A 26,077-nucleotide genomic window follows, 5' to 3' on the forward strand; every position below is an offset into this window, starting at 1 on the left:
TTCAAATTGGACCTGTCATTATTTTTTTTAAATTTCAATCTGGTTGTTAATCAGAATAGTGTTGTGAGTCAAGGGAAATAAATATTTCCCAACTCCTCCTATTTGTTCAAAACTGTTATTTTATTAATTTTATTTCATTATTGCTGTGTTGTTAAAAAATCCTTTTAAAATTGAATTATTCACCAATATGCTTTGAGTTATGAATAAGTAGGATAATCTTCCTCAGATAAATGGTATAATGTTATTACCGTGCACATACTGTTGGTGAGGTCATGTAAGTGTCCTGCCAATTTCTTTGCCCTCTAGACAGCCAAATGTCAGCTCCTTTCAGTTATATTAAAATTAAAATTAAATGGAAAAAAATCAGCTCCATTTGGCATGAGGTTTGAATCAAAGATCAAAATTGTGTTATTGTAGGCTGTCTTGATGACCCTATTAGGTTGCTATGAAATCCAGAATTTTGCCTTCTTTCAGGCTGGTATTTCTGGAGCACGGCACACCAAGGTTTTGGTTTAATTACATTACACTCCCATTACAGATAACAGACATCTTGAACCATTATGTGTGTGCTTGTGGAATAATATGACCATTTCCAATGGGAATATCAGTTCTTCTTCAAGTGGGCATACACAGCTGGACTTTCAGTAGCACTCAAGTTCTGCTTTTTGCTTCCGTATGATGGTCTAGAGAAGAAAAGGTCCTATTCACTGTGATTGCCTCAGAGAGTGAGAAGCACTCGGATACCAGTGATCAGGTTCTGTCAGCTTCCACGGGTGTTTGTATCCTTCAGATTTCTACCACAAGAGAAAATATAAAGATATTAGCCAAGTTAGATGACATCTAGTAAAAAATTCTGCTTTGGCCACATGATATACAGAAATGCCTCCAAGAAGATTCACGCTTTGGTTGTCTGTCTGTTTAATTATGGTAGTAATTATTGCCTGGCTCAAAGTGGTGACTTATCACATTTTCCAGAAATGGCCATGCACCTGATGAACAGCCATTTTAAACATGGACAGCATGCATTTTTTTATTAATATAACAGAGGTATGTGGTGGAATAAGTAATGCAGAATCAATTCTTAATTTCTTTAGGTAAATTGCATTTACTACATACTCATATCAAACTTCAGATTCTAATTTAGTTAATCATAAGGCCTTTCATCAGCTCCACTTTTTCCCTGTATGGATACATGTTAATTAATATACTGTGGATTTAGTGCATATGGAAAATTCATTAAATACAAAGAGAAAAAAGATAAAACAACATTTATTCAGTTCTTGAAATGAAATATTAGAGAAACATCTGCAAGCCAAAGACTTCAGCTCTTTTGAATAAAAGGATCTAAATTTAAAGACAATAATGATACCAAGTGATATTAAAATATACTTTAAAAACTTTCCCAGGATTGTATATATGTTCAAATGCAAGGAGGACCCATAATGTTCCCAGCTGTGTTACCAGTCTTCCTTAATCCTCTACTTCACAAAGATACAGTCAAAGGTGCCCTTCTGTAGTTTGTCTTGAATTTTTCCTTTTTTTTCTCCTTGAAGTTTTCCAGTTGCATGTTCTTTCTTTCTGAGTAAGTTGCTATGACATTTCATCTAGCTTTCTGTCTTTGTTAAACTTCTAGCATAACGTTTTAATCATGGGTTGGTTTTAGAACTCTCTGGTTTTATAGCTATTATTCAATTCCTGGAATTTGCCAAAGCTTCACCATAAAGAGAATTTTTCTAAATATTGAAGGTGCGTGTTATCTGGTACAGCCAAAGGAGAGAGATCAGCTTCAGATTGTAAGAGTTGATATGAACTATACTGAACCTCTGTTGAACCTTACCTTGCCACTATTTCTAAATTCCCCCAAGAGTTGTTTTCTTGTGCTTTACCTTATGTTGTTGGAAAGGTAAACAGTTGTCAAGTTTCTAATAGTTTGTTCTTACAGTGCAAACATTGTGGCATTTATTTATGGAGGGAACAGGAAGAACTGATGTTTCTGCCTTGGCATACCACATGGCATTTCTTTAGCAATTTGAAATGGAACTTGGATCTAATTGTTTGAAGGAAGTGAGAATCCTAGATCTGAATGAAATCAAGAAGTTGCATGAGGATTGTATTTCTTTGCAGATGTTGAAAGTATCTGAATTTGTTCTTCCTGTTTAACAGATATGGTAAACTCTTTCTATTTAATCTTTAATCCCTTTAATCCCATTTTCACATGTTGCAAATTCCTTTGTCTCTGTGATTTACCATTCTTTCAGATAACTAGTATTTGAGGGAGGTGTAGAATGGGATTGATGTGAGAATCATATGCCCACCTCAGGACTAGGGGAAGTCCAAACTTGGGAAATTTTCACAAAATGTATTCAGAAGGTAAAAAGCAAGATGAAGTTGCAATTCCACTATTTTTAAAATATTGAAGACTGATATATTGATTAGTCAAAAAAAGGGATGTTGTCTGAGACTTTTTCCATTGCAACAGATGAAACTTATTCAAGTAGATAGATTGCTTATGAGTAAGTCTTTTAGTTAAAGATATGTGGATGAGCAACTTCAAAATTCTATATTAGTCTGTGCTTTAAAATAAATACATAAATTCAGTGCTTTTGTTCATGTACACAGAACCAGAGAGAAAAAACCTACTGATCTTGCTCCAAAAATTTAGTTACTGCTACATTTAGGTCACTCATGTGCGGATAATTTCTGTAATAAAAACTGTGCAGGTCTTTATAAATTTGTCTCAGCAAGTATTCTCATGGGAAGACTTAAGGCATGCCTTAAGTTAAGCTGGGAAGCCTAAACAGTTTCCCAGTTTAACATTAAACTTCATTCTATAAGGCAAACAGCTCATCATTATGGGGCAAAGCTCTTCTATTTGCTCTGTGATGGTCTTGTGGCATGGCAGCTAAAGTTAGAATCTGTGGGCAGTGATGATTCTCATTCCTATAAAATCTGGCAATGAAATGTCTTTCACCAAGGACTTTGAAGCATGGTAATAGCCTTCAAGCAGATTTTGGCTTAGAACGTATGTTGAAATATCTCCTGCAGAGATATGAGAATTACATGAGCAATGAGAAAATACATGAGCATCTTTAGGAGCAAGAATGAACTGGACAGTCTAAATTTCAGAGTAAGGGTTTCATAGTGTCTCTTCATCTCATGATGAAGCACATTGGCTTGATCTGGCTACTAGGACAGTTGAAAGAGAGTTCATGGCAATTTCCTCCATGCTGATTCTTCTGGTTGCCTTGAAAGTACGGTATTAGGATGAAAGGAGTAAGAGCAATTTCTGATTTCAGACAATAGTTTATTATTATGCAGATAATTCCACTGTCCCAGAACATAAAGAATTATTGAAGAATATATTCTTCACATCATAATAAAGGGCTGTATTTCAGAACTGTTGTGTGATGCTAGATTCAACTGTGCTTGTACAGTTTCTTGTATCTTTCAGGTCCATATCTGAGAAAGGGGAAGTCATTTTTGTTGCTGTGATATTTTTAAAATTCAGAAGAGGGAAAGCAGGAAAAAGAAAGTGAGGGGAAAAATCTGTTACTGATTCAGTAGTGACTTTCACATTGTGCAGATACAATATGAAGCTAGCTACATTTGGATATTTAACCTCAAAGAAAGTTCTGTTGAATATTTGTGCTGTGGGGCTTAGAACTGTAATTGCACTGTGTGTCTAGTTTGCCCAAAGTCTTCCTGTGTCTTCCTGCAGTCTTAAGAATCTCAGATTTATGTTTATCTTTGCCTGTGATGTTGTTATACTTTTCTGATGTAATCTGGGTTATATTTTTATATCATTTATCTTTACCAAGAACAAGGTTGACAGGTTTAGATGGGCAGGAGAGAGAGCAAAGATTGGGAGGGGCTCACCAAGGTAGGAAAACAGTTCATATGCCATCAGGGAAATATGCTGCTTTTCTGTGCAAGCAGGTGAACAGTACAAACAAATTATCTCCTGTACAGCTGGAGGCCTGTTTTATCTAGTGAACCTTTTACAGAGATTCTCATTTATTGTCATTCCATTGTAGAGTTATCTTTCCTATGAAGGATGTTGCTGGCACTGCCTCATATCTCAGACAAAAGGTATTTATTGTCACAAGAGCATTTACCCAAGTGGCATGGATTTAAAAGCAGGAGAAAACCAGATTTATCTAATCAAAGTAATCATACAATGTGTGGTGTTCCAAATTCTGAGTTATCTGATTTATTTAAGATACATCACTAACACAGACTTAAAATTCTTTCTCCTGGATTGTCATCCAGTGGGAGATGCAAGCTGTTAAACAAAAGAAAGATAAACTACAGCATTTGCTCATTTCTCCATATGAAGTTAAAGTGAAATATCTGCTGAACTGTAACCCTGACAGGTTTTTGTATTTGGAGATGTTTCCCTTGTGTACCTGCCAGGATTCCTATTGCATGCAAGTGTAGTCAGCATTATAACAACTGATGAAAAGATGAATGTGTGCTGAGGTCTCCTTTTTTGGCCTTTCTTCTTTATATAGTGTCCTAAGATACAGAGCACAGTTTAGAAAAGTGGTGATTAAATTAACCAAATCTCAAGGTCTACTGAAGACTATTTTAAGGCAGTGAGTACAGTTCTGAGGTTGCAAGGGCTTAACTGGGATTTAATAAGGAAAGACTACGTAAATAAAACTGCCGTGGTAAAATTCACACAGAGCATTTCCAAAGGCGGTGAAATCTCTTTTAGGAGAACATAAATATTTTCAACTTCAAAAGGCAGGGATTCAAAAAATTGTCTGTTGCATTGCGTTACATGCATGTACTGTTTAAATAAAGCATTTGCAAACTTGCTACTCTGGAATCTGATTTTTTCAACACTGTCAGCCAATAAATAGTCATTTTCTAACACCTCATGGCTGTTTAAACAGTGGCTTAAGGAAGCATGAGCTTAAGAATGACTGACATTAGACCTACTGTAAGTCATTATTCCAGGAAGGATTTGACGTGACAGTCAACAGGAAAAGAATTATGATCAGTGTCAAAGACATTCATTTTTCCTTTTAACAGAGAATACCTCATTTTTGGCTGACTCTGCTTCCTTTTTACTTTTCATTCCCTGTTGGGGCTACAATATTCAACTGGGCATTTGAGAGTCTGGGAAATGTGCTTTCTGGGAAACCACAAATTTTTGATTTATTTCTTATATTCCCAAAGCAACAACTATTTTAGAAATCCAGATGATTTGTGTGTGACAGGTTAGTGATTTAAGTTCATGGTGTTACTAGATAATAAGCTGTAAAGTTCAACCATGCTTCTTGATAAACCTGTTGGTTTGCAAGTTATTGAATCTACTGCCATGCAGTTCAGTACTGTCTTCAAATAATGAGACTTTTTAGAGGGATGGATAAATAATTTGGCTGTTGTGAATTGCTCAGAAGGCAAATTTGGTGCTGCTTCTGCTTTTTCAAGCTTACACTCCTCACTAATTCTACCTTTGGATGTTATTCAAAATTACTGAAATAGTCATACTACTACTATATAAAGATTCTGTACAGTGTTTTTATTATTTCTCTACTTTGTGAAGAGTTGCAGCAAGCTTGAAAAGAAGCTATTATTATTGAACATACCTGTTCATAAACTAGAATGGTAACAAATGCCATTTATTCTAAAGTAGGGAGTCTCTTTCTCAGCAGTAGACGCAGTGTTTCTGTTTGTGCGCGAGTACAAAAATGGGTCCAGGTCATCACATAAGCAGCTGCTCTGTGTAAGAACCTGTAGGTTTGCTTGTAGCTTGAGCCACATACACTTCAGATGATCTGCATTTTCTGATCTGAGTTTTGCACATGTTTTCCAGAGTTGAGATTCTGGCTATTAATTATAATATCATCTTATTTTTCTTGCAAGGAAGGAAATCGGGACTAAAGAAGTTGGAGTCTTAAGCAGATGTTGAAACAGAACCTGTTCTCTTAGGGAATTCCAGCTTTAAATATTGTTAGTGAACTTCCTTTCCTGAGAGTAGGATTATCTGAGACTTTACTATTTTGTTGCTGTTTGTGTGTGTATAATCTTAATTATTTTGCTGTGTGATCTTAGTGTTCCCTGCATCAGGATGAGACTGTATCGTTTGTCCTGGAGTTTCTGTGCAGTCTGCAGGGAGTTAAGCGTAACTTGTTGGGAATGTTAATGGAAGTTGTGCATAATTTGCCTGTGCATCACAGTGAAATTTACCCTTAGGGGTTACTGAGCCAGTGAAAATTCTACCGGGTGCCAGAGGACTGACGAAACCATCAGATTATCTTAATGACAGATTTACACTCTCCTCGTGTTCTGTACTCGTCAGATTTTCTGACTCTGATTTATGAAACTTTGCAAACCCGAGTCCTTCCGACTGTACATTGACTTTGTGGTGCTTCTTACAGGAGTCAGGCTTTACTGTGGTGAGAATATGTGGTCAAAATAGCTCATATACTAAAAATTATAAGGTACTTTATGTATTAATAGACTGCTAACCTCAATGGTCAGAGGTGACTACATTTCAACATCATAGTGCTTGGATTATTAATAAATACTGAAACCTAGAAAATTAAAAACCTTAAATGAAATGTGAAACATAGTTCCTGTATCAGAAAGAAAAAATAAAGGGTGTTGCTAGAATTGGATAAGTCCTTAATGTAAGATCTCTAATCTGTATACTTTTGTTTCTCAATACTTGAAACAATACATTAAGATATAATAAATTTTAAAAATATTGTTACTTTTACTGTTCAAAAGGCAAGTAAGTGATCATCAAATACACTCAGTCTCAAGGTGAAAGACAATTAGTAGAAAAAAATTGACACTTAGCTGTACATAATTTTCCTATTTAAAGTTCTGCAGAAATTTCAGCTATAGTCCAGCATTATTCTGTGCTTTCTTTAAAAAAAGCTGTTAGTGTGTTCAGAGTAATTTTTCTATAATGAAAAAAGCCAGTATCTGTGACAGATTACATTACTCCACAGACCTGCATTTGCTCTGAACCTGCTAGCCTGATAAATTGATAAGTTGGTCATATGTTGTTTTTAAAAGGCAAAGAACATAGTTCCTAATAAAAGAATGCTACATATTTCTTCTAAAAGGTTAAAAAGCATTTCTCAGGGCTCTTAAATTACCATATTCTGATACCAGGGGAAAATAAAACCTGGGCTTAGAGTCGTGTTTGTACTTAGAGGGCTTTCCGGACAGGAAGGCAATCTTGATGCAATTCAGTAAGCCACAATACCAGTGGGGCATTACAGGTGAAAAAATTGCAGCTGTACCCCTCACCACAATGTATTACAACTGTACAGTGGAATATTTCCTGTACAGAAATAGGGCTTGGTTAACTTTGTTTCCCAAGAGTAGATCACATTAAAATGTTATAAAATCATGATTTCCTGCATTTGAATACTTGTGGTTTCTCAACTGGTTCCAATATTACAAAAGGTTTTTTATAGCTTCTATTAGTTGAAGATGTATAGAAGCTTTTTTCCAAAGTCAGCTAAAAGGAAGTTATGTATTTTTAAAGAACAACTTTTCTCAGAAGACAAGAGTTTTCTTTCACATCTGTTTATTACAACTCTATTAGATATTTATTTTATAAACTGCAGGACATATGTAAATTTAAATAAATGAAATAAATAGGACTATTAGTATATATGTTAAATGGAGTTGAAAGAGACATGTTATATGTTATTACTCAGATAGCCAAATAGTAGTTATTTTCATTAGTCAGCCAAAGACCTCACTATAGATAAAGGAAAAAATTACATTAAGCAGATATTGCATATTAAATTTTAGAATGCGTGTTTATAATTTAAATGTCCTAGCTTTTGGACCAAATTTATTCAAAGAAGTAAAACAATTCTGTGAAGAAATTATATGACATAATTTTGAAAAACTTCTCCAGTTGAGGTGTCTGATTATTCCAGAGTGTTGAAAATGCAGAGTGTACCATAGTGGAATAAATTTTGCTGCCTGAAATATATTGGTATGTAACACTTGAAACTGCTGTCAAAGTACAGAAAACTGTAATGGAAATACAAAGGAATCTGTGGTGGGTGGGACAGCAAATACTTTGTACAACTAAATTATTTTAATCCCAGTACTACTGCTAATCCAAAACTACTTATATGAGGCTATATTTTTACCTCACTGTAAGCCATCACCTTTTTCTGGTGGTTTGGTTGGTTTTTTCCTTCATGAAAAGGGGATATTGGTGGTCTGTAGCTGTGCCAGGAGAGTCTGTTTTCTACACAGATACGATACAATCTTAGCTCTGAGGAAGGCTAAAAAGTATTATCTAACAGGCAAGCGGTTTGTAGCATGATTTCACTCTGTCAATCACACAAGATACTCAAGAATGTGGATGTTGAAGTATCCTACATTTGCCCAAAATGTAGGTGTTCCACTGGTCAGATTGAATTGTGTTTGTTGTGTGAGCAGGCGTATTACAAAGTTCTATTCTATTTAATATTATTTTTCTTCTGGGCATATTTTCAACATATTATATTTTTCGGCAGAGTTCTTGTGCTAGTTTTATGTAAATTAATGCTTCAAAATCAAATTTAAAAGTAATGTTGCTGGTTCAAAATCAAATTTAAAAGTAATGTTACTGGTAGTTATTGCCAAGACTTTTTTCCTTATAAAAATCTGGATAAAACTTTTTATTTCCTGCTACTGCAACTTCTGTACAACTAATGAGAGAATTGTATTTTTAAGACAGTTGGCCCTAAACCAGTAAAATATCTTAATAAAAGAACAGCTTTATTACAGGGCAATCAGTTTATTCATGCTCAGGAAGCTGAAGTCAAAATCTCAGTATGGGTTGGTGTCTGAATCAGTTTCTAGTTTATATTGTGTTCTGCCTCATTCACTGAGGTGGCCCTGCTTGGAGAAGATAAAACACACACACACTTCCTGTCTTCTGTGTGCATTTTTTTGTACAGTAGTTGTTTCTGGACCAAGAATAGCTTAATTTCTAAGAGGAAGCGCCCACGATCTGAGGGGCTGAGATTCAAGAAATGAATATATCATCTGTAAAAGCTTCTTTTCTAGCAAATACATCAATCAAAAGGAAGCATCACTGAAGGAAACATTAGGCACATCCTGTAACCCAACTGTTAATATCTGTCTTTCTTTCTCAACTGGACAAGATGTATTTTGCAGTCTAAGAAGTCTACATGTATATAGTTTTAAAGTTCATTTTTATAATGAGTTTTAAAATCGTATGCTTCAGTATTTAAGTAATATAGCATACTACTTTTATACAGCCTTCATTCAACAACCTCAAAGAAGTAGGCTGATGGCTGTAGCTTTTTCCTACAGGCAAAAAAGATGTTTATGAAAAATATGGGATGAGTTAAGAAATTGAGACATTTAAATTAGTTCTGTCCTAACTGGAAACTATGTCTATGTGTGAGACCTGTTAGCACTCTGACGAAATGTATATTGAATAATAGGTATGATCATTTATGGTAACATGACAGGTTGTGGAAGTCCACTGATGTTGGCTGTAGAAATGTACCTGTAGACAGATAAGTGGTGTGCACCCAGCACTTTCCAAGTCCAAATTAGCCAAGTAGTCTAAAGCTGGGAAAATAACATCAGCTCACAGGAAAATATAGAAGCATGCTGTGATCTTGAAATTCTTTAAAAAGGACTTATGGGTCAAAACTCTTCTCTCTATCAAGTCTTAATATTACACAAGTGGGAATAAGGAGTATCTGTGAAACACAAGGATGGAATTAATAACAGAGCATTAACAGACTGTGTAGCATTTCTTGACCCCCTAATTTCCAAGCAAGAATTAAATTATTCCAGTACTGATAATGTGTGACACAATATATGATGAATAAGAAAAAATACAATCACATTGTAGTGCTTTAGTGGGAGTATTTCATGTTAGTTATTAACATTATACTGTCTTGCTGATAGGTTAGCAAGTGTGAAGGTAATTGCTTGAAGGATGAAGGATTTTCAGGTTTCTCATTGTTTGGCACTTTTTTTTTTCCCTTGAGAGAGATGTGTAGTTGGAGGTTTCAACTCTGCTCAAATCAGAGATCTTTTTCATATGTGTTAGTGTAATATACATGAAAATTTTCATCCTAAAATAGAGTGAAATGAGATTCAGAGAAAACAGGAGTCTACTCTCTTGTAATTAAAAAAGATTTTTGCTCCAAGGCAACTTTCTGAACAGCTGTTTGTTTGTGTCATGTACTTTGCCAATTCACCATTTTCCTTCTTCTTCTAAACACTGCCATGCCATTTTCAGATTTCCAGTGTCTATCGTTCACAGCACTAAAAAGAAAAAGAAACAGCCTTCAATTTCTCTGCCTAGAGTTTAGACTGTTTCATACAGCTTTTCGTTTCTGCTTCTGATTTCTGTTGTTAAACAGAGATGCGCTGAAAAAAAAGCATTTGGCTGTGGTTTTGTTGCCTGTTGCCATAATCATCCTTCTAAATAAGTGTATTTGCCACAGGGTGTGATTTTCTAGCAAAACAGAGCGTGGAAATTCTTGGTTAAATCTGAGCTCATGGTTAAATAATACTTTAATGTGCACTTAAGTGACAGGTGATACAATCATTGCAATTAAAACTGTTTTTGAGAGCTGTGGAAGAAGACCAAAGCTGCAGGGAAGTGCCTACTGAAGAGCCAAGCTTGTTGTTTAGCAAAACAAATATGCTCTGTTTGTGTTTACTTCTATAGTGGCAACCCTAGTGGTCCCATTTTCTAAAAGATAACAATTATATGAATTATAGCTTAGGTTTTATTCAAATATTTTAAGGTAAAAGCACCATACTTAATTTGACATGTGGGGAATTTTTTTGTTGCAGCTAGTTCACTTATTCCCACTGCTAATGACTCAGTTCTGGCTTTATAACCCCTTTCCAGGCTTTCACAACTATTATTTTTGGCAGCTGATATTGCCCAGAGCTACCATCTTTCCTTAAACTTATCCAGATCAGGCATTAGTAATAAACCCCCTAGAAAAAATAAAGCTAGATATGTAGAAATCAAAGATTCTAAGTCAACTAAGTCTTTTGCAAGCTTCAAACTAGAAAGCTTACAGTTTGTGTACTTCTGAAGAATGAACTGTATTTTATATGAGCAATCATATAATGTGTGTCCTTGATTTCTTATCTCTAATTTGCAGATGACGCTTTGAAACATACTGTCCCTTGCCCTGGTAGATTTCTTGACATATTACAACATAGTTAGAAAAAATTGTAAACAAAATAAAGAGGAATAATCTTTTCTACTTGCTGATCAGTCTGCATTAACTATTCAGTGATGTTTTTGCTGGCTACTCATGCTGCTGGTTCAGCAGTCCTTCCTGTGCCTTTCCAAATTTTTCACAATTCACATTAGAAGTTGTCGTGCAGTGTACAGAGTCACAGAATGGATGAGGCTGGAAGGGTCCGCAGTGGGTCCTCTGGTCCAGCCTCCCTATTGAAGAAAGGTCATCCCAGAGCACATGGCACAGGATTGCATCCAGGTGGTTCTTGAATATCTCCAGGGGCATTCTACGAACTCTCTGAGTCACCCACACAATAAAGAAGTTCTTCCTCATACTCAGATGAAACTTCCACTGTGTTAGTTTATACCACAGACCACAGCCTGAATACAAGTTATGAAGTTTTTGGGTTTTTTTTAAACAGGTTGTGTGAAATGCAATTTAGGTTTTTTCAAGTCTTGCTCTGTCTTTATTTTTAATCTTTCTTTTCAATCTCTCTATATTATTTTCCTCTATCCTTATTAATAGTTTTATGGTTTTTGTATTGTAGTACCACTTAAAAAATTATCTTACTGTACTCTTGAACTTGTTCTTCGAGCTCATTAATATTGGAGAGAATAGAATTCATTATCTTGCTTAGCCTCTTAAAACACCCATTACTTTCTCTTCTAATCCAGTTCTGTGAGATTGTCTCTAAGGAAAGAGTTTTGTTTTGAGATATAATCTAAGAGAAATAAGTATGCTATATATGATAGCTTTGTGAGACTTTTGTTGCACCCATGTTACTCAATAACACTAATAAGAAAAGGAAATTCAGATTTTAATAAACTTTAGGAAGCACAAGACCAAAACAGGTATTCAAATATATTTGATCAGGCTCCTAAAATAATGTCAAAGTATTTTAGACACTGAAATTTGAAAGTATGCAGAAATAAATACTGCTGTATGTGAAGTATCTATGCAACCATGAAAGGCTGCAGCCTTTTGTCAGAAATTAAACAGATCCTTTTATAATTATGTAATTCCAAGACTTCATGCTATAGGAAATATGCCAAGTATTACAATATTTAACTAAACTCAAATGTTTTATCACCAGTGGAGATTGTTAAGGTTTAAAAAAGGAAGTATGTGAATGTGAATGGCTCCACAATGTAGGATAAAAGACAGCAGATGATGGAAGGTGCTCTTTATGTGTTCCTAGTTAACATAGGGGAGCTCTTTGCATGTATCTGACGTATCCATAATTGGAGGGTAGGAACATTGCTGTGGTAGAGTAGCAGTCTTGAGTGTTTGTCCACAGGCATTAAACACTCAAATAATCTAACACTGAGTTCTGAAAAAAATCTAAAATTCTGGTGGCACTGAGAGCAAAAAGAATCACTTCAGTGTGACTTTGAAATGTGGTCACAAATTAATGTGGTATTTCTTATTGCTGCTCTTGGGCACAGCACTGTTGTACAGTTAGCAACAAAGAACCAAGAAAGATGTTTTCTGGGTCATCAAGCCCACTCCACTGGGGCAACGCTTGTTATTTTCTCCATCTAATTGACAAATCAAGCTTTTAAAAGCAGCTCTCATGAGCACCAAACCTGTCATTACATGTCCCCATCTTTTTCTGTACAGATTCTTGCCTTACACTTTATTCATAGGGCAACGCAATTTTACGCAAGATTTCTGTAAATCTTTCTTCTATTAAATGTTTTTCTCCTGAGGTGTTTGGATGGAACAATTAAACTGTTTTTGGATGGAAATTAAACTGTTGTTTAATTTCATTTAGTCTTCAATTCTCCACAGCAACAGTTAATACAGTTTTAAGATGAGGAATTGGAGACATGACATACTCCAGAGATTAGTCCCCACTGATATCCCTTACTTTTGGAAATACATCACCTGATGTCTCTCAAGATGGTATTTGTTTTTTCCAGGCTTCATCATACTGCCTCACACTTTTTGTAGCTGACATTTACAGATCTTCACCCTTTCCAATTGAATATGCAGCAACACAAATGTGTTGTTATCTTTACGTGTATGACATGTGGGTTTTGATGTTAAATCAGTCTGTTTTTCTCACACTCTAGTCTTCAAAATTAAATCAGCTCTTCTGATTGATACTGCTGTGGTACTCTGTGTTACATGTATTGCTGACATCAGTGGTTTATGGACAGTTATCAGTTAATTTTTTTTTGTCCTACATCTTGAACGAAAAAAATTTTGGTGACTGTGATTGCTTTTTTTCTGTCTTCACATATCATTGTGCCATGAAAGATGTGGTTAAAATCCACCTTACAGGCTCTGTGGTTCCACATGTTAATTCCTCCAGAATTCTTTGGTGATTATTTATGTTCCTTTGCCCTCCCTAGCTTGAACCATTGAGCTCCCTGAATTTTCCTTCTTAACCTTCATTCCTGTTAATTAATCAGCTTACTGTCATCTCCATCTGCATTATAATCTTTAATGAATAACAAGGAAGAATGCTTACAATTTTTTTTCTGAACTTTCTTGCATCTCTGCCACATTCTTACTTTTTTCCTCGTTATTTATGTATGTATGCTTATACACAAGGATAAAACAGGTAAAAACACATACATATGCAATTTTTTCTTACTATTTGCTCCATGTCAGCTTAACTTTTAGTAATTCTTGAGCATGTACAATTTCCATACCTGTGGATTTCTGTATCTTAGTTCTAAAATCTTCATAGCTAAATTTGCATTTGTTTTAAATTCATATTCTCATTCACTTTCTTGCTATTTACACCCCACAAAAAAACAAAACAAAAAACAAAACAAAACAAAACAATACAAAAGGATACAACCCTTTAAGGTTATACTTTTATTAAAATTGGTTTTCTATTGCCTATAGAAATGTCCATAATAACTTTCTCTCCAGTTCAGTGATAAATCCTGAAATAATCCAAGTGGATTATTTACAGACTTAAATTTGGGGATGTAATTAAACAGAAGCCACTATGTATTAATTTGGTTTCATTTGCCTTTATTGTCTAAATAGTGCTTGAAAGAAAAGATCATATGCTTACAAGTGCTTCATTACCCAGGATTTTTAGCAAAGTGTTGGCCCACCACAAAGCATTTTGTTGTCTGTTGTCTATTATAATTTTTTCTCTGCATCATTGATTACTTTAATAAACTTATATTTTTAATGTATTAAAACTAAAACAATGAATTTTAAAAAAAATTAATCATGACTAGAATGTCTTTGATACCATGATGCGTAGACATCTGGTGGATTTTTTGGCTGCATAATACAAATAATGTTTAGATTAATTGTCTTAATGGTCAAATTAATGGTTTCCTGTGGAACAATCATCTATTTTTGTACAGAGGAAGAGAAAGTTGGAAGCGTTTGTCTGCAATGATGTTCTAAAAACATTTTCATTTAAATCAAGACAGCACAGGATCTGGGTAATGTTTACAGTTAGCTTTTTCTGTATGACCATTTACTTTTATTTGGTTTAATTAGTTTTACACTTCTAGCATACAGATTAAAATGCATTGTATTTGCAGTCAAGCATAAAGTAATTATGCCTTCTCCCTTTTATCACAGGTTCCTTGCAGCTTGGAGTACTGGGATGAGCTTCAGAAATCATTTGTTGCATTCCGGGAATTCAGTCTTTCAGAAAGCAAAGTCTGCGAGCTGCAGCTGCCCAGCATCAGCCTTGTGAGTGACCAGAAGGAGCTCATAGCATCTGACCTGTGGAGGATTGTCCTCAACAGCAGTCAGAACATGGCTGATGACCAAAGGTAATCTTAAAGGAGGAGGGAAAAGGACATTTCATCTAATTTCACTCCTGAGAAATCTGTTTCAAGAGACTTAGAAATGAAGATACTTTTTTGTATTTGCAAGCTTCAGACTCACTTTCACACGAGGGCGTGGAGTGTGCACAAAAAGTGCTTTCCTTCAGGTGCATAGGCATCCTGGCAGCATCTAACCATCCATTTTTTGAGTATAAGGCTTACTGAAAAGTGCAGACAGGGTCCTGAGATCTCTTAGCTGCATGAGGCAGTAAAATCAGCTAATTAACAAAAGAAGGTTTAGAAGAATCCATTCTATAATGTAGTTGAAAACATTTTTCTCTTCCATGCAACACTTATACATCACCTTGATTCTGTCCTCAGTGCAACTCAATGACTATTATAAAGATATTGAACAAAATGTTGCTATTTCATTAGTATTGCATTGTTATTCACACAGATTGCTTACTATGCTAACAGGAAAAAAATTGTTTTTAAACACTGGCAATCCATTTTTCATTATGTTTACAGGTAGAAGCATTGAGCAATGGCAGATATTGACTCTATTTGAATTCATTCAGTTTTGGTTAATATGTAGACTAAAAGAAATGAGTGGAATTGCTTTCAAAGACCTGCTTAGTATTTTATATTTAGAGTAGAAAACCCAAAATTACTCTATTGGATCATTGGTATTTGCTGATTCTTCCTATTTATTTGTGAATCCAAGCTTCAATGAGTATGCATCATCCACATATGTGTTGAACGAAGCTACAGAATTCAGAGAAATCAGGGAATATGAGCATGGCTAACAAAATCAATGAAGAAAATTAAACATCTGGTTTCCATTAATAGTATCAGGTTGGAAATGATTTCTTGATGTTAATTGTGAAAGAATGCATTTTCATCATTGAGAAGTTAAGTGTTTTAGACAAGGTTAATTCCTCTGAATGTGGGACCCTGGCAGAATTGCCTTCCTGGTCAGTTAAACACCACAGAAATATGAACTCAGTGGGAACTGGAAATGATGTAGTGAAATTTAGTAGATTTTTTTTTTTCATCAAAGCATTTAGCACTGTAGTCATGTTTATTGTATTCTGCTGGAATAGGGTTTATCACTATTTGCAATGTTTAATTCAGGGAGATCTGATAAGCTAATGAGCTGTAATTGTTCAGAAACAACAGGAATTAAACTGAAGCATTTGCAGTTCACTGAGCAAGGATTTAGCAGGAGAGGAATGAAGGCAGCAAAAAACATTTACCTCACTACTAAAGCATTTGAAGGTAAATAAACAGAAGAGAAAGATGAAAGTCAATGGAAAGTTCCTTGAACTGACACCTACTTGTCCAGAGGCTGCAAAGTCACTAGTCCTGATACTTTTGTTGGCCTGGGGAATGAATTCATAATAGCTTTAAGAAGTGTAGTTTATACCTACATGCACTAACAGTAGACTGGAAATTTAAAGATTTGTATAGGTCAGGGCGAACTCCAGAAGCCAGAAACCTCTGGGATATATGAAGAAGGAAACCCTCTGATTTCAACCAGAGGAGAGAAAAAGTTAAATTCCCTGCCTCAGCAGTGTTTTTAATTTGGAGGCATAGTTTTGCTTTCATGAGACCACACCTGGAGTACTCTGTCCTGATCTTGGGATCCCAAACTTAAGAAACATGTAGATCTGCTGGAGTGATTCCAAAGAGCCACAAAGATGATGGGCTGGAGCATCTCTCCTGTGAAAACAGACTGAAAGATTTGGAATTTTTCAGTCTGAGGAAAAGGGGGCTCCAAGGAGACCTTAGAGCAGCATTTCAGAACCTAAAGAAAGCTGGAGAGAGACTTTTTACAAGGACATGTAGTGATTAGGGGGGGTAGATTTAAACTGATAGAGGGCAGGTTTAGATTAGTTATTAGGAAGAAATTGTTGACTGTGAGTGTGGTGAGGCACTGGAAGAGGTTGCCCAGAAAGCTGTGGATACCTCATCCCTGGAAGTGTTTAAGGCCAGGCTGGGTGGGACTTGGACCAACCTGGTCTAGAGTAAGTTGCACTGCCCTTAGCAGGGATGTTGGAACTATGATCTTTAAGGTTCCTTCCAACCCACCCCAATCTGTGGTTCTGTGGTAAAAATTCAAACTGATCTCTCTAACTTCAAACAAAGCTGCACTGCAAGCTTTCTTAAGGATGGCTGCAGGAAGGACTGGTGTAGGACAAGTAGTCCTGACCAGTCTGGAGTAATCCTTCTCAGAAAAACTTAATGGGTCAAAACAAGAGCAGCTGTTCTCAGATATGAGGCTTTGATATAGGCTGTTTGAGGCACAGTGGCTTTTTCTTGGAGACAGCATCCATGCCAGCTGCATGTCACTGACCTGGAGGTTTTGAGACTGTGCCCAAGACCTGAATGTGTATGGTTACAGCTACAGAACAAATTGAAGGTAATGGTTAAGCCCTAAGGGATGATGTTCTGTTAAAGGGAAGCCTTGTGGATCTGCAGAGAAGATGAATCTTTCTAGATGTCTAGTGGCTTATAAGAAGTCCATGTTGGCATTAACTTGGCTGAAACTGTGGCTTCTGCTCCTGGTATGAATAATTTCTTCTCTGAAATATGTTCTAGATTCTACTTAACAAAAAATTGCCAATTTCTTGGTTTTTATAAAGAGACAGTGCCCATGTTGTGGTAAATGTCAAAGTCTTGTTTCTAAAGCAAGCATGTAACATGGGATTTTGCAGACTTGTGGGAAGAGCCTCAAGGCTTAATGCCAGTGCTGGGAATGTGTGAGGGTAAGAAACAAAGGCTGTATAAAAGTTGAACTTCAGTTTGTCTTTACATTCATGATGATTTGACATTACTTACATACTGCAGTTGTATGATTGATTAGCAATTATAATACACTATTAATTGTGAAGTATAAAAATGCTTAGTCTTGTTGAAGTTTATCTTCTTAGTTTGATATTGCATTTTGGGACAGACTCTAGCCGCTGCCATATGCATGCAGCTGCTGCTCAATGATAATATTTTTTTCTTGAAATTCTACAGGGTTCTTTTTATTTTTTTTGTAATCTCTGTGATATGCTAATTATTAATGCAGAGAGCTGATCCGTTGTGGCTTAGTACTTTATTATGATTCCTAACATTGGTTATAAGGTATGAAATTTAGGTGTCTCATGTGACAGGAAAACAACTTTTGTAAGAAGATGTGGATTCAGCTGATGTGATGAACAGTAGCTGGCAGAGTGAAATAGAGCAAGCAGTAATGAATATGGGAATATGCAAAGATGTCCTGATTCAAATCCTGTCCCATGCAAGCTCTTCTGAGACTGATCAGGAACTAAGTGGAAATATAAAAATCAAGGAGCTGTTTGGTGAAGGGCATAATATACATGTATATTGTTTATTTCTGAGAATTTTCTATCCCATTCATTTTATGTGTGTGTAAGGTTTGCATGAATATTTATGAAAGCTTATTCAATGAATGAACAAATCTGAAATAGTAAGTGAAATAATTTAGCATCTCTTTGGGGGTGTAGTACAGTGTTTATGAAAGAAATCATATATGGCATAAATGACTGTTTATGGAAGACCTTAAAAAGGGGGATTACAAGGAAATTATCACAGAATAAATTATTTTTATGGGTTGCATTTGCCTGTTGCAGGACTAACAAATCATAATTGAAATTGCTTTTTAAACTCTGTTTGGTTGGTGAGACACTAGAACCCCTTCCTGGTTTGTTTGGGAATGATTTATAATTTTTTTGTTTAATTGGGTTACATTATAAGATGTTTTATATATTTGTGCATCTTCTGTGTAATTTAAAGAGTATTTTTATAATTGCTGACATACTAATGAAAATAGTAATTGAAAGTGCTTTAAGATACAAACCATTAAATAAGTACAAAAACTTTTAAATAAGCCTTAAATTGCTACTTTTTAAAAATTCAAGTGAGGAATCATGATCATGTTTCTTGCTAATTGTTTCAGCTTTTATTCAAAGTAAATGATGTACTGGATTTTGACCTCTAACAATTTGGGTTCAGACCAGCATTTGAGTCATAAATTAAATGAGTTAAGTGGTCTCTTTCTTCTTCCCAGTGGATATTTTCCCATGTTGTAGTTTCATCACAAATGGCAGTTTTGGTTTAAATATTCCTCTTAAAATAACAAGAATAATGCAGGTCACTGCTAAGTCATTGTTCTCAGTTGCCATATGTTTAACTTGAGCTGCTTTGCATGATGTGAAATATCATAATTTATATGACTTCAAATGTAGATATTTTCCATTTTAAATATTCTGATATTTCCCAACACTTAAAAAAAAAAAAAAGAAAAATAATAAAAGAGAAAAATATTCTGGTAATAAAGTCAGATCACTTTTACTTTTAACTTCCTCTGATTTTGCCACATTCCTCTTTTAGCATGATGTGCCAAACACAAAGCAGTAGAATCTAGTTCTTCCTCTTCTTTCACAGCTGAAAAATTGGGGACAGTCCACACTTCATTTTGTAGCTCCAAGGCAGCCAAGAAATGTGAGGGTTTTTTTATATTGTATTCACTTGATGAATAAATTTTGATTTTTCAATCACATCTTCTTCTGCTATTAATGCTCCTACTGTCATTGACCAAGACTTAATTGAAATGTTCCTGTATTTTCAGTTAACACTGCTTTAGTTGCTGTTTGTGCACACGTGTGTTAAAGGGTTTTTTCATTTTTGTGCTCTCTGCAAAGTCAAAGGAGAAAGTGGCAGTGCTACAGGTCTGATGGAAGTCTATCTAGGCAAAAGGTTTAAAATCACAGGGGCATGGTAGTGACTACAGTTCCTCTTTAAAAACTGTTCATTTATATTACGACTTTTTATGACAGTTGGGTTTTTTAAAGAAAATACTTTTGATTGCTGCTTTTAGTATATTTTGTACTATAGCTGGTTTATATTATTACTGTATTCTTATTTCCATAATGAAATGAGGGCTATAATTCTGAATATGGTTTCTGGTTGAGTAAAAATCAAATTAACCCCCTCACAGATAAAACAATTACACTTCGGAAAAATTCTGGGTAGATGGGAAAACGGTGATGAAATATCCTTGTTGCATTTCTTTTCAGACAGTTCCTAGAAGACAGATTTCTCTCTGTGGACACTTTACCTTCTAAACTGTGGTTTAGGATGCACTGTCCTGCTCCTCTCAGTTTTCCACTGCCAGCACTTGTCGCTTCCTAGCAGGGGAGAGGATGCAGGGCCAGTTCTGTCCCATGGGGCAGCACTGTCCCATCCTCATTTGCTGTTTCTCCCTGGTTAAGTTTTCAAGCATCTGGTTGGACTCTGAATTTTGCAGGGTTTCAATGTTGGACTTTTTGGTTTCTAAGATGACTCCATCAGGTAAAAAAAAAAAAAAGCAGCTTTGAATCTTTTTGTTCCCAACATTTTAAATTGCTGAGTATTACCTCTGGATGGTCTGTTGTTTATGGGGCAGAAAAGATGGAGAAAAATATGGTTACATTCTTTACATCATCTGCCTGATGTGAAGCTCCTGCCACATTTCCGTCTGCATCAAGCATGTCCTGTTGTTTTGTCATCATGGTGTTTATGAGTGAGAAGTTACAAAAATGCTTAATGAATAAAAAGCAGATGTATAATATTTGATCAAATAAGAAATTGGAAGGGTTTTTTTGGTTTTTATCCCATGAAAATATGCATCTCCAAAACATATCAAAAGAAATAAAAATGCTCACTGATAGGTGAGTCAAGAAATAGGTTTCTGAGGAAAAGACGTATATCTTCAGAATAAACCTCAAATATCAGAAATAAATGTCCTTCCTCTTTACTGCGATCAGTGTTACAGCTGTTAATGAAATTAAATCTTAATCAGAATATCAGGGTGAAATTAGGTTTTTTTAAGTTCTTCATAGTTTGTTTAACATTTGTTTGCATTCATCTACCCTAACAGAAAACTGTTTTCATTTCATATGTTCCTGAATTTCTGTTTCTAATCAAAATGCAACGAGCAAAAAATCTTAAAATAGTAATAGTTACTTTGAGAGAACTAATCAGTTTTGCAGCTTTAAAAGTACGTATTTGTCTAAATCGGCATATGAATTTTTTTCCTTTTTTTTGGAAGGATTTGCTTCCTTCCTTTGTTCCAGCAATCTAAGAAAAATCCATGGCAGAGAGAAGTAAAACATCCTATTTCTCTATTACCCAGTCTCGTAGATATTTTATCATGTGAACATAAAGAATAATTTTATTTCCAAAGGTGCCACTTCTCAAAAGGCCTACAACACTGTTTTTGGAATGTAAACAAACAATTTAAACAGGTAAAGAAGCACAGGAAAGCAGCTAAAATTTGCATTAAGTCATTTATCTTTCATACTTTCCTGACCCAATCCATTATTAATATCCTCTCATGATTCTTTGATTATTAGCTAATCTTTGTTGGGTTTTACTGCTGCGTAAGTATTTTATGTTCACAAGTGTTAAGTTGGATTTCAGTTCTGTAAATAAATACTGTACTAGATAGTTACTGCAACGCTAAATAATGCTGATAAATTTACCTATCCATGGAATTCCATGCATTTGCAACAGAACATTTTGAGTATGGATTATATTTGTGCATAATTTTGAAGTAAAACACATTGCATGATGAAAAATACGGTCCTACAAGCTTAAGGTGTTCGCTTGAAGCCATTGTTCAAACCTAAGCTTATGTTTGAATTTAAAATAACCTTAAAATTTTAATGGAGATGGATTTGTGGTGCTTTGTAAAAACTAATTAGTTTCTGACAAAAATATTAAGTTGACCTTAGTCCATCTTTCATTAAATTTATTTTAAAAATAAAGACAGTGTTTAGCTGAGGATGTGGTTGTAATTCTCTTGAAACAAGTCTAAACTTTTAAACTAAAAGTCTTGAGAGCCAGACTTCAAAGGGGGTGAGAATAAGGAACATTAAGGATAGTTTTGGCTAAATTAGAAAGTTTATTTGTACTTCTGTGGTGTCTTAGCAGCTTATAGAATTGTGATGTAGTGTTAGCTTCTCTCAAGAGACTGAAAGATAATGCTTGGAAATTCATGGTGTTAGGAGCACAGCTATGAAAAAAAAAAAAAACCAGGGGCTTGGCATTTAAATGTATAGTTAATATGCTGTAATAGATGCTAGTAAAGGGCTCCAGGCTGAGTTTCTAATACTTGGAGATTATTTTTTAATTATGATTTTAGAGTGAGAAGGGCAAAGGAAATAAAGCTTACAAAGACTAGGGGTTCATACGTAGAAGTAGTTTGATGGCTGCAAGTTGGTTTCCTTAAAATCAAGTGGAAAAAACCAAATCATTCTCTTGACCAGAGTTTCATCTCATTCTTACAGCCTGAATAGTGATAATGTACTCTGTTTAGCTATTTCAACAGTTAAAGATACCTGGCATATTTTGGTGTCATTTTCTGCAAATAGGCTTTGAGTTTGTGATTCAAATATTTGCAAATTGAAAGTGTAGTTTGATTAAAGCATGGATGGATTGCAATCTTGTCTGTTACGGTCTCCTTTGGAAAAAGTACAGACACTGGCATTAGTAGTTAAAATAAAACATGATGTCTGTGTCAGAAAATGTGTGTGGAACATCATCAGTTCCTGCTGTAAAGCTGCAAAATCCTGGAAATGCTGAAGTACTACTTTGTTATCTTCCTTCTGCAGCTCAGAAAGTGAATCTGGCTCCCAAGGTGCGTGTGATCAGCTTGTGACCCCCACAGCATTAGCAGCTTGTACCAGGGTTGACTCCTGTTTCACTCCTTGGTTTGTGCCATCACTAAGTGTGTTGATCCAATTTACCTGTTTGGAAGTCCACCTATGCCATCATCTTGATCAACTGGGCACAGGTATGTACTGCTTTATGTAGAATAATAAAAACATACAGTTCACAGATGCTGCTTAACCGCTCTGCTGCTCTGTGTAGTCCCCATTTCCTCATTCAAGCAGGCATTCTTGAAACAAGCCATCATCAAGAGCCACCAGTGGCACAGGCTGCAGGGTGGAGCTGATGATTTGTGTGCACTGAGCCTGTCCACAGGGCTGGCAGGGAGGCTGGAGGAGCAGCCCCTTCCTGCCCCCAGCACGGGTAACTGTAGAAGCCGCCTGTTTTCCATCCTCTGATTAGGGACAGCAGGTGCCACTTCACTTCTGAGCCATCTTAGTGAATGAATTTGATCTTTTACATTTTCCAGTGTATTAACAGTACTGTTAAAATACTTGAAGATTTTGCAACCCGCTTAGTAAAAATTCCTTGGAAGAGCTCTGAGAATGGCAGATTTAAGTTATTTCAGTTATGATCACTTTTGGAGCTACATCTGGTTTTGTTCAGTGCTCTCTGTCATTGCATTAATGGCAAATACATTCCAAGAGATCTTTAGATTATTGTCTGATTTTCAAATGCCAGGAATGCTTTCTATGGAAGATGGGCAAACTTCTTGGGTAATTTTGACAGGGACAGCTTTCTTGGTGTGTACTTTTTGTGTTTCTGCAAGTATAATATATTCATTATCAAACCGTACCAAGACTGACATTCAATGACTAGCAAATAATTTATTCTCTATCAGTTACCTCTATCAGTACATAATCTTCCTCACTATTACAGTACAATTCCAGATGCCCGGTCTTTAAAATTACATATACTGGAAAAGGCAAAAATCAGATTAAAATCAAACACAGCTGTTTTATTTCTCAACAATGACTGAGTTTATGCTGTTGTTACTGTTGTTATAGTATCTAAAGACCTTAAGTTTTGGGGCTCCTTTGTGCTATGTTATACACAAAGGGAGCACAAAACTTGTTGTATCCATTACAGTTTGTGGAATAACAGGGCTTGATCCTGGATGGAAATGAGTGTTTTGGTTCCAAATCTGTAGAGCACTAGAGCATATGCTAATTTTAAGCATGTGAATAGTTCCAGCAACATAAATAATAACATCAATGGAAATATTCACATACTTAATGTTACACAAGGGGTGTACGTGCCTTGCAGTGTCTGCTGCCTCAGTGCTCAGCACTTTGCACAACTGAGACTTCAGTGAATGTGATAAAATCTTTTTTGTGATGCATTTCTCATGCTTTAGTCTCAGGATACTGCTTTGTTTCATTTCTAGTATTATAGGGCAGTATGTCACATTTCAGTGGGTTTGTGGTCTTCAACTATTCATAATTGCAGCAAAGACAACTTCCAATGTGGAGCCTGTTGGCCTGCAAAGTCACATGTCAGCAAATACTGGATTGCTAATTTTTGTTGTGTTTGTAATGTGCTATGTGTGGAATATCATATACACTTACTGTGGCAAAAATTCTCATAAAAATATGGTCCCTCTTCCACATAGGTGGCAATCTGAAGCATTGAGCAGTGTGTAGATAAAGCAGTTTTGCTGGCTGGTTTATTTACCACTAAAAGAATTTGGTTTGCAGATATTCTTTGTTTGCAGCTGCTATTAATTATGATGCTGTTTTACATCTAACAAACAGTGTGAACAGGATTCATTTCAGATTTCAGAAATGTCAACTCTTTGATAAATTTACTTGTTTTCATCTTGTATACAAGCAGTAAAAACACTATTTACAGAAACATAAAGAATACAGCAATGGTGATTTTCTAGTCTTGTTTGTTCTTTTACTTTTCAGCACCACCAAAGTTTCTTCAGCCATTTTTATCTGATAAGAATATGCCATCTGAACTAGAATACATGATAGTTTCCTTTGATGAGCCTCATGTATATCTTCGTCAGTGGAACGATGAGTCAGTGTTCCAGGAGATCCAGTTTTCAACTCAAGCTGACTGTAAACTTCTGGAGTGTCGAAATGTGACCATGCAGAGTGTTGTGAAACCTTTCAAAATCTGGGGGCAGATTGCTGTTTCCAGCAGCACAGCAGGAAGGCTGTTCGACTGCACGATAATGATTGACCCTATTTTCATCAGCTTTGGCCAATATGCACTTCATTCTCTAAATACAGCAATTCAAGCTTGGCAACAGGTATGCAAACACAATAATAATAAAAAATGGGGCTACTGTGATTAATTTAATAGCAAATTAGAATATTGACTGCTTTCATTAAAAGTATTTCAAGATATAAAAGCCAAACTTTTACTGAAATCGTTTTTACCTAACATTAATTCTGCGATAGCCATGAAAATTAGGAAAAAAGTATGTAAAGGTAAATGTAGCCAGAATGGTCTGAGTTTCAGTGAAACTGCATGGAGTTATATCAAGATAATCAAAACCCTGGTCTTGAAATGCAAAATATTCCATTAACTTATGAAAAGGTGAGTGCTGTATGATACATCAACTCAGCTCGGTCTGAGCAACAGCACATATTGTTTCCAGCTACTGCTTCCATCCTTATTGAAGTTCAACACTAGTTTCACATTACATTCTGTGCAAGCAGCATTAATGGCTGAAGCCAGTCCCACTATAAGAAACTTGCTTCTGCAATGACCCCTCAAAGGCCTGTAATTCCCTTACTCCACCATAGCCTTGAAATCAAATCATTCTCTTCATCTGCCTGAAGACCTATGTGGAGCCTGGGAATTAATTACCTATCATGGCACTACAATAACTAAGCCCCCAAAAAAGGATAAAACATCTGTTTTATATCAAAAAATTCTTTTTTAAGGGCATTCCATGGTTTTCTTGTTGCAAAAGGACATTCATAAAACAAGATCTAGTGTGATTTAAATCTTCACAGCTGGCTCAAATATCAATGTGAACAAAAATCTTTGTAGCTCCAATTTCTGTTTTTTGTCATATTTTGAACAATGCTTTTAATAAAAAACAAACATAGAAAATATAAGAGAGTCCTTGGTAGGCTGTTTAAACCCAAAATATTTCTGACTTAGTACTAGTCCCTCATCTAAGACATGTGTGGCAACTACTGCAAAATGGCCTTCAGAAAGGTCAGTTTCCTCCTAGGATGGGGGAAAAAAGATCTCTCAGACATAGCTATACATATAAATAAAATATGGTGCATAAATATTTAAATGTTTTAAACCACATCACAGTGTGAATGACTGACTGACTACTCTGTGCCTTGAAGGAATATTCTGAGTTGAAAAAAATGGAATTGTATATTTGATTAAGTAGAGCCATATGTC

At 35.5% G+C, this 26,077-nt stretch overlaps 1 protein-coding gene across 5 annotated transcripts in view; it reads left to right on the plus strand.

Annotated features, from left to right (window-relative positions):
• The window catches only part of VPS13B (vacuolar protein sorting 13 homolog B), a 427,554-nt gene that overhangs the window by 349,041 nt on the left and 52,436 nt on the right, over window positions 1–26,077 (plus strand). For all 5 annotated transcript variants that reach the window (XM_033079391.2, XM_033079426.2, XM_033079417.2 and 2 more), the window contains exons 40-42: window positions 14,787–14,983; window positions 22,642–22,823; window positions 24,610–24,959. In XM_033079391.2, the coding sequence (XP_032935282.1) occupies window positions 14,787–14,983; window positions 22,642–22,823; window positions 24,610–24,959 (729 nt within the window). The remainder of the gene's footprint in view (window positions 1–14,786; window positions 14,984–22,641; window positions 22,824–24,609; window positions 24,960–26,077) is intronic.

Source organism: Catharus ustulatus, chromosome 1 (genome assembly GCF_009819885.2).
Source record: "Catharus ustulatus isolate bCatUst1 chromosome 1, bCatUst1.pri.v2, whole genome shotgun sequence".
NCBI classification, from domain to species: domain Eukaryota; kingdom Metazoa; phylum Chordata; class Aves; order Passeriformes; family Turdidae; genus Catharus; species Catharus ustulatus.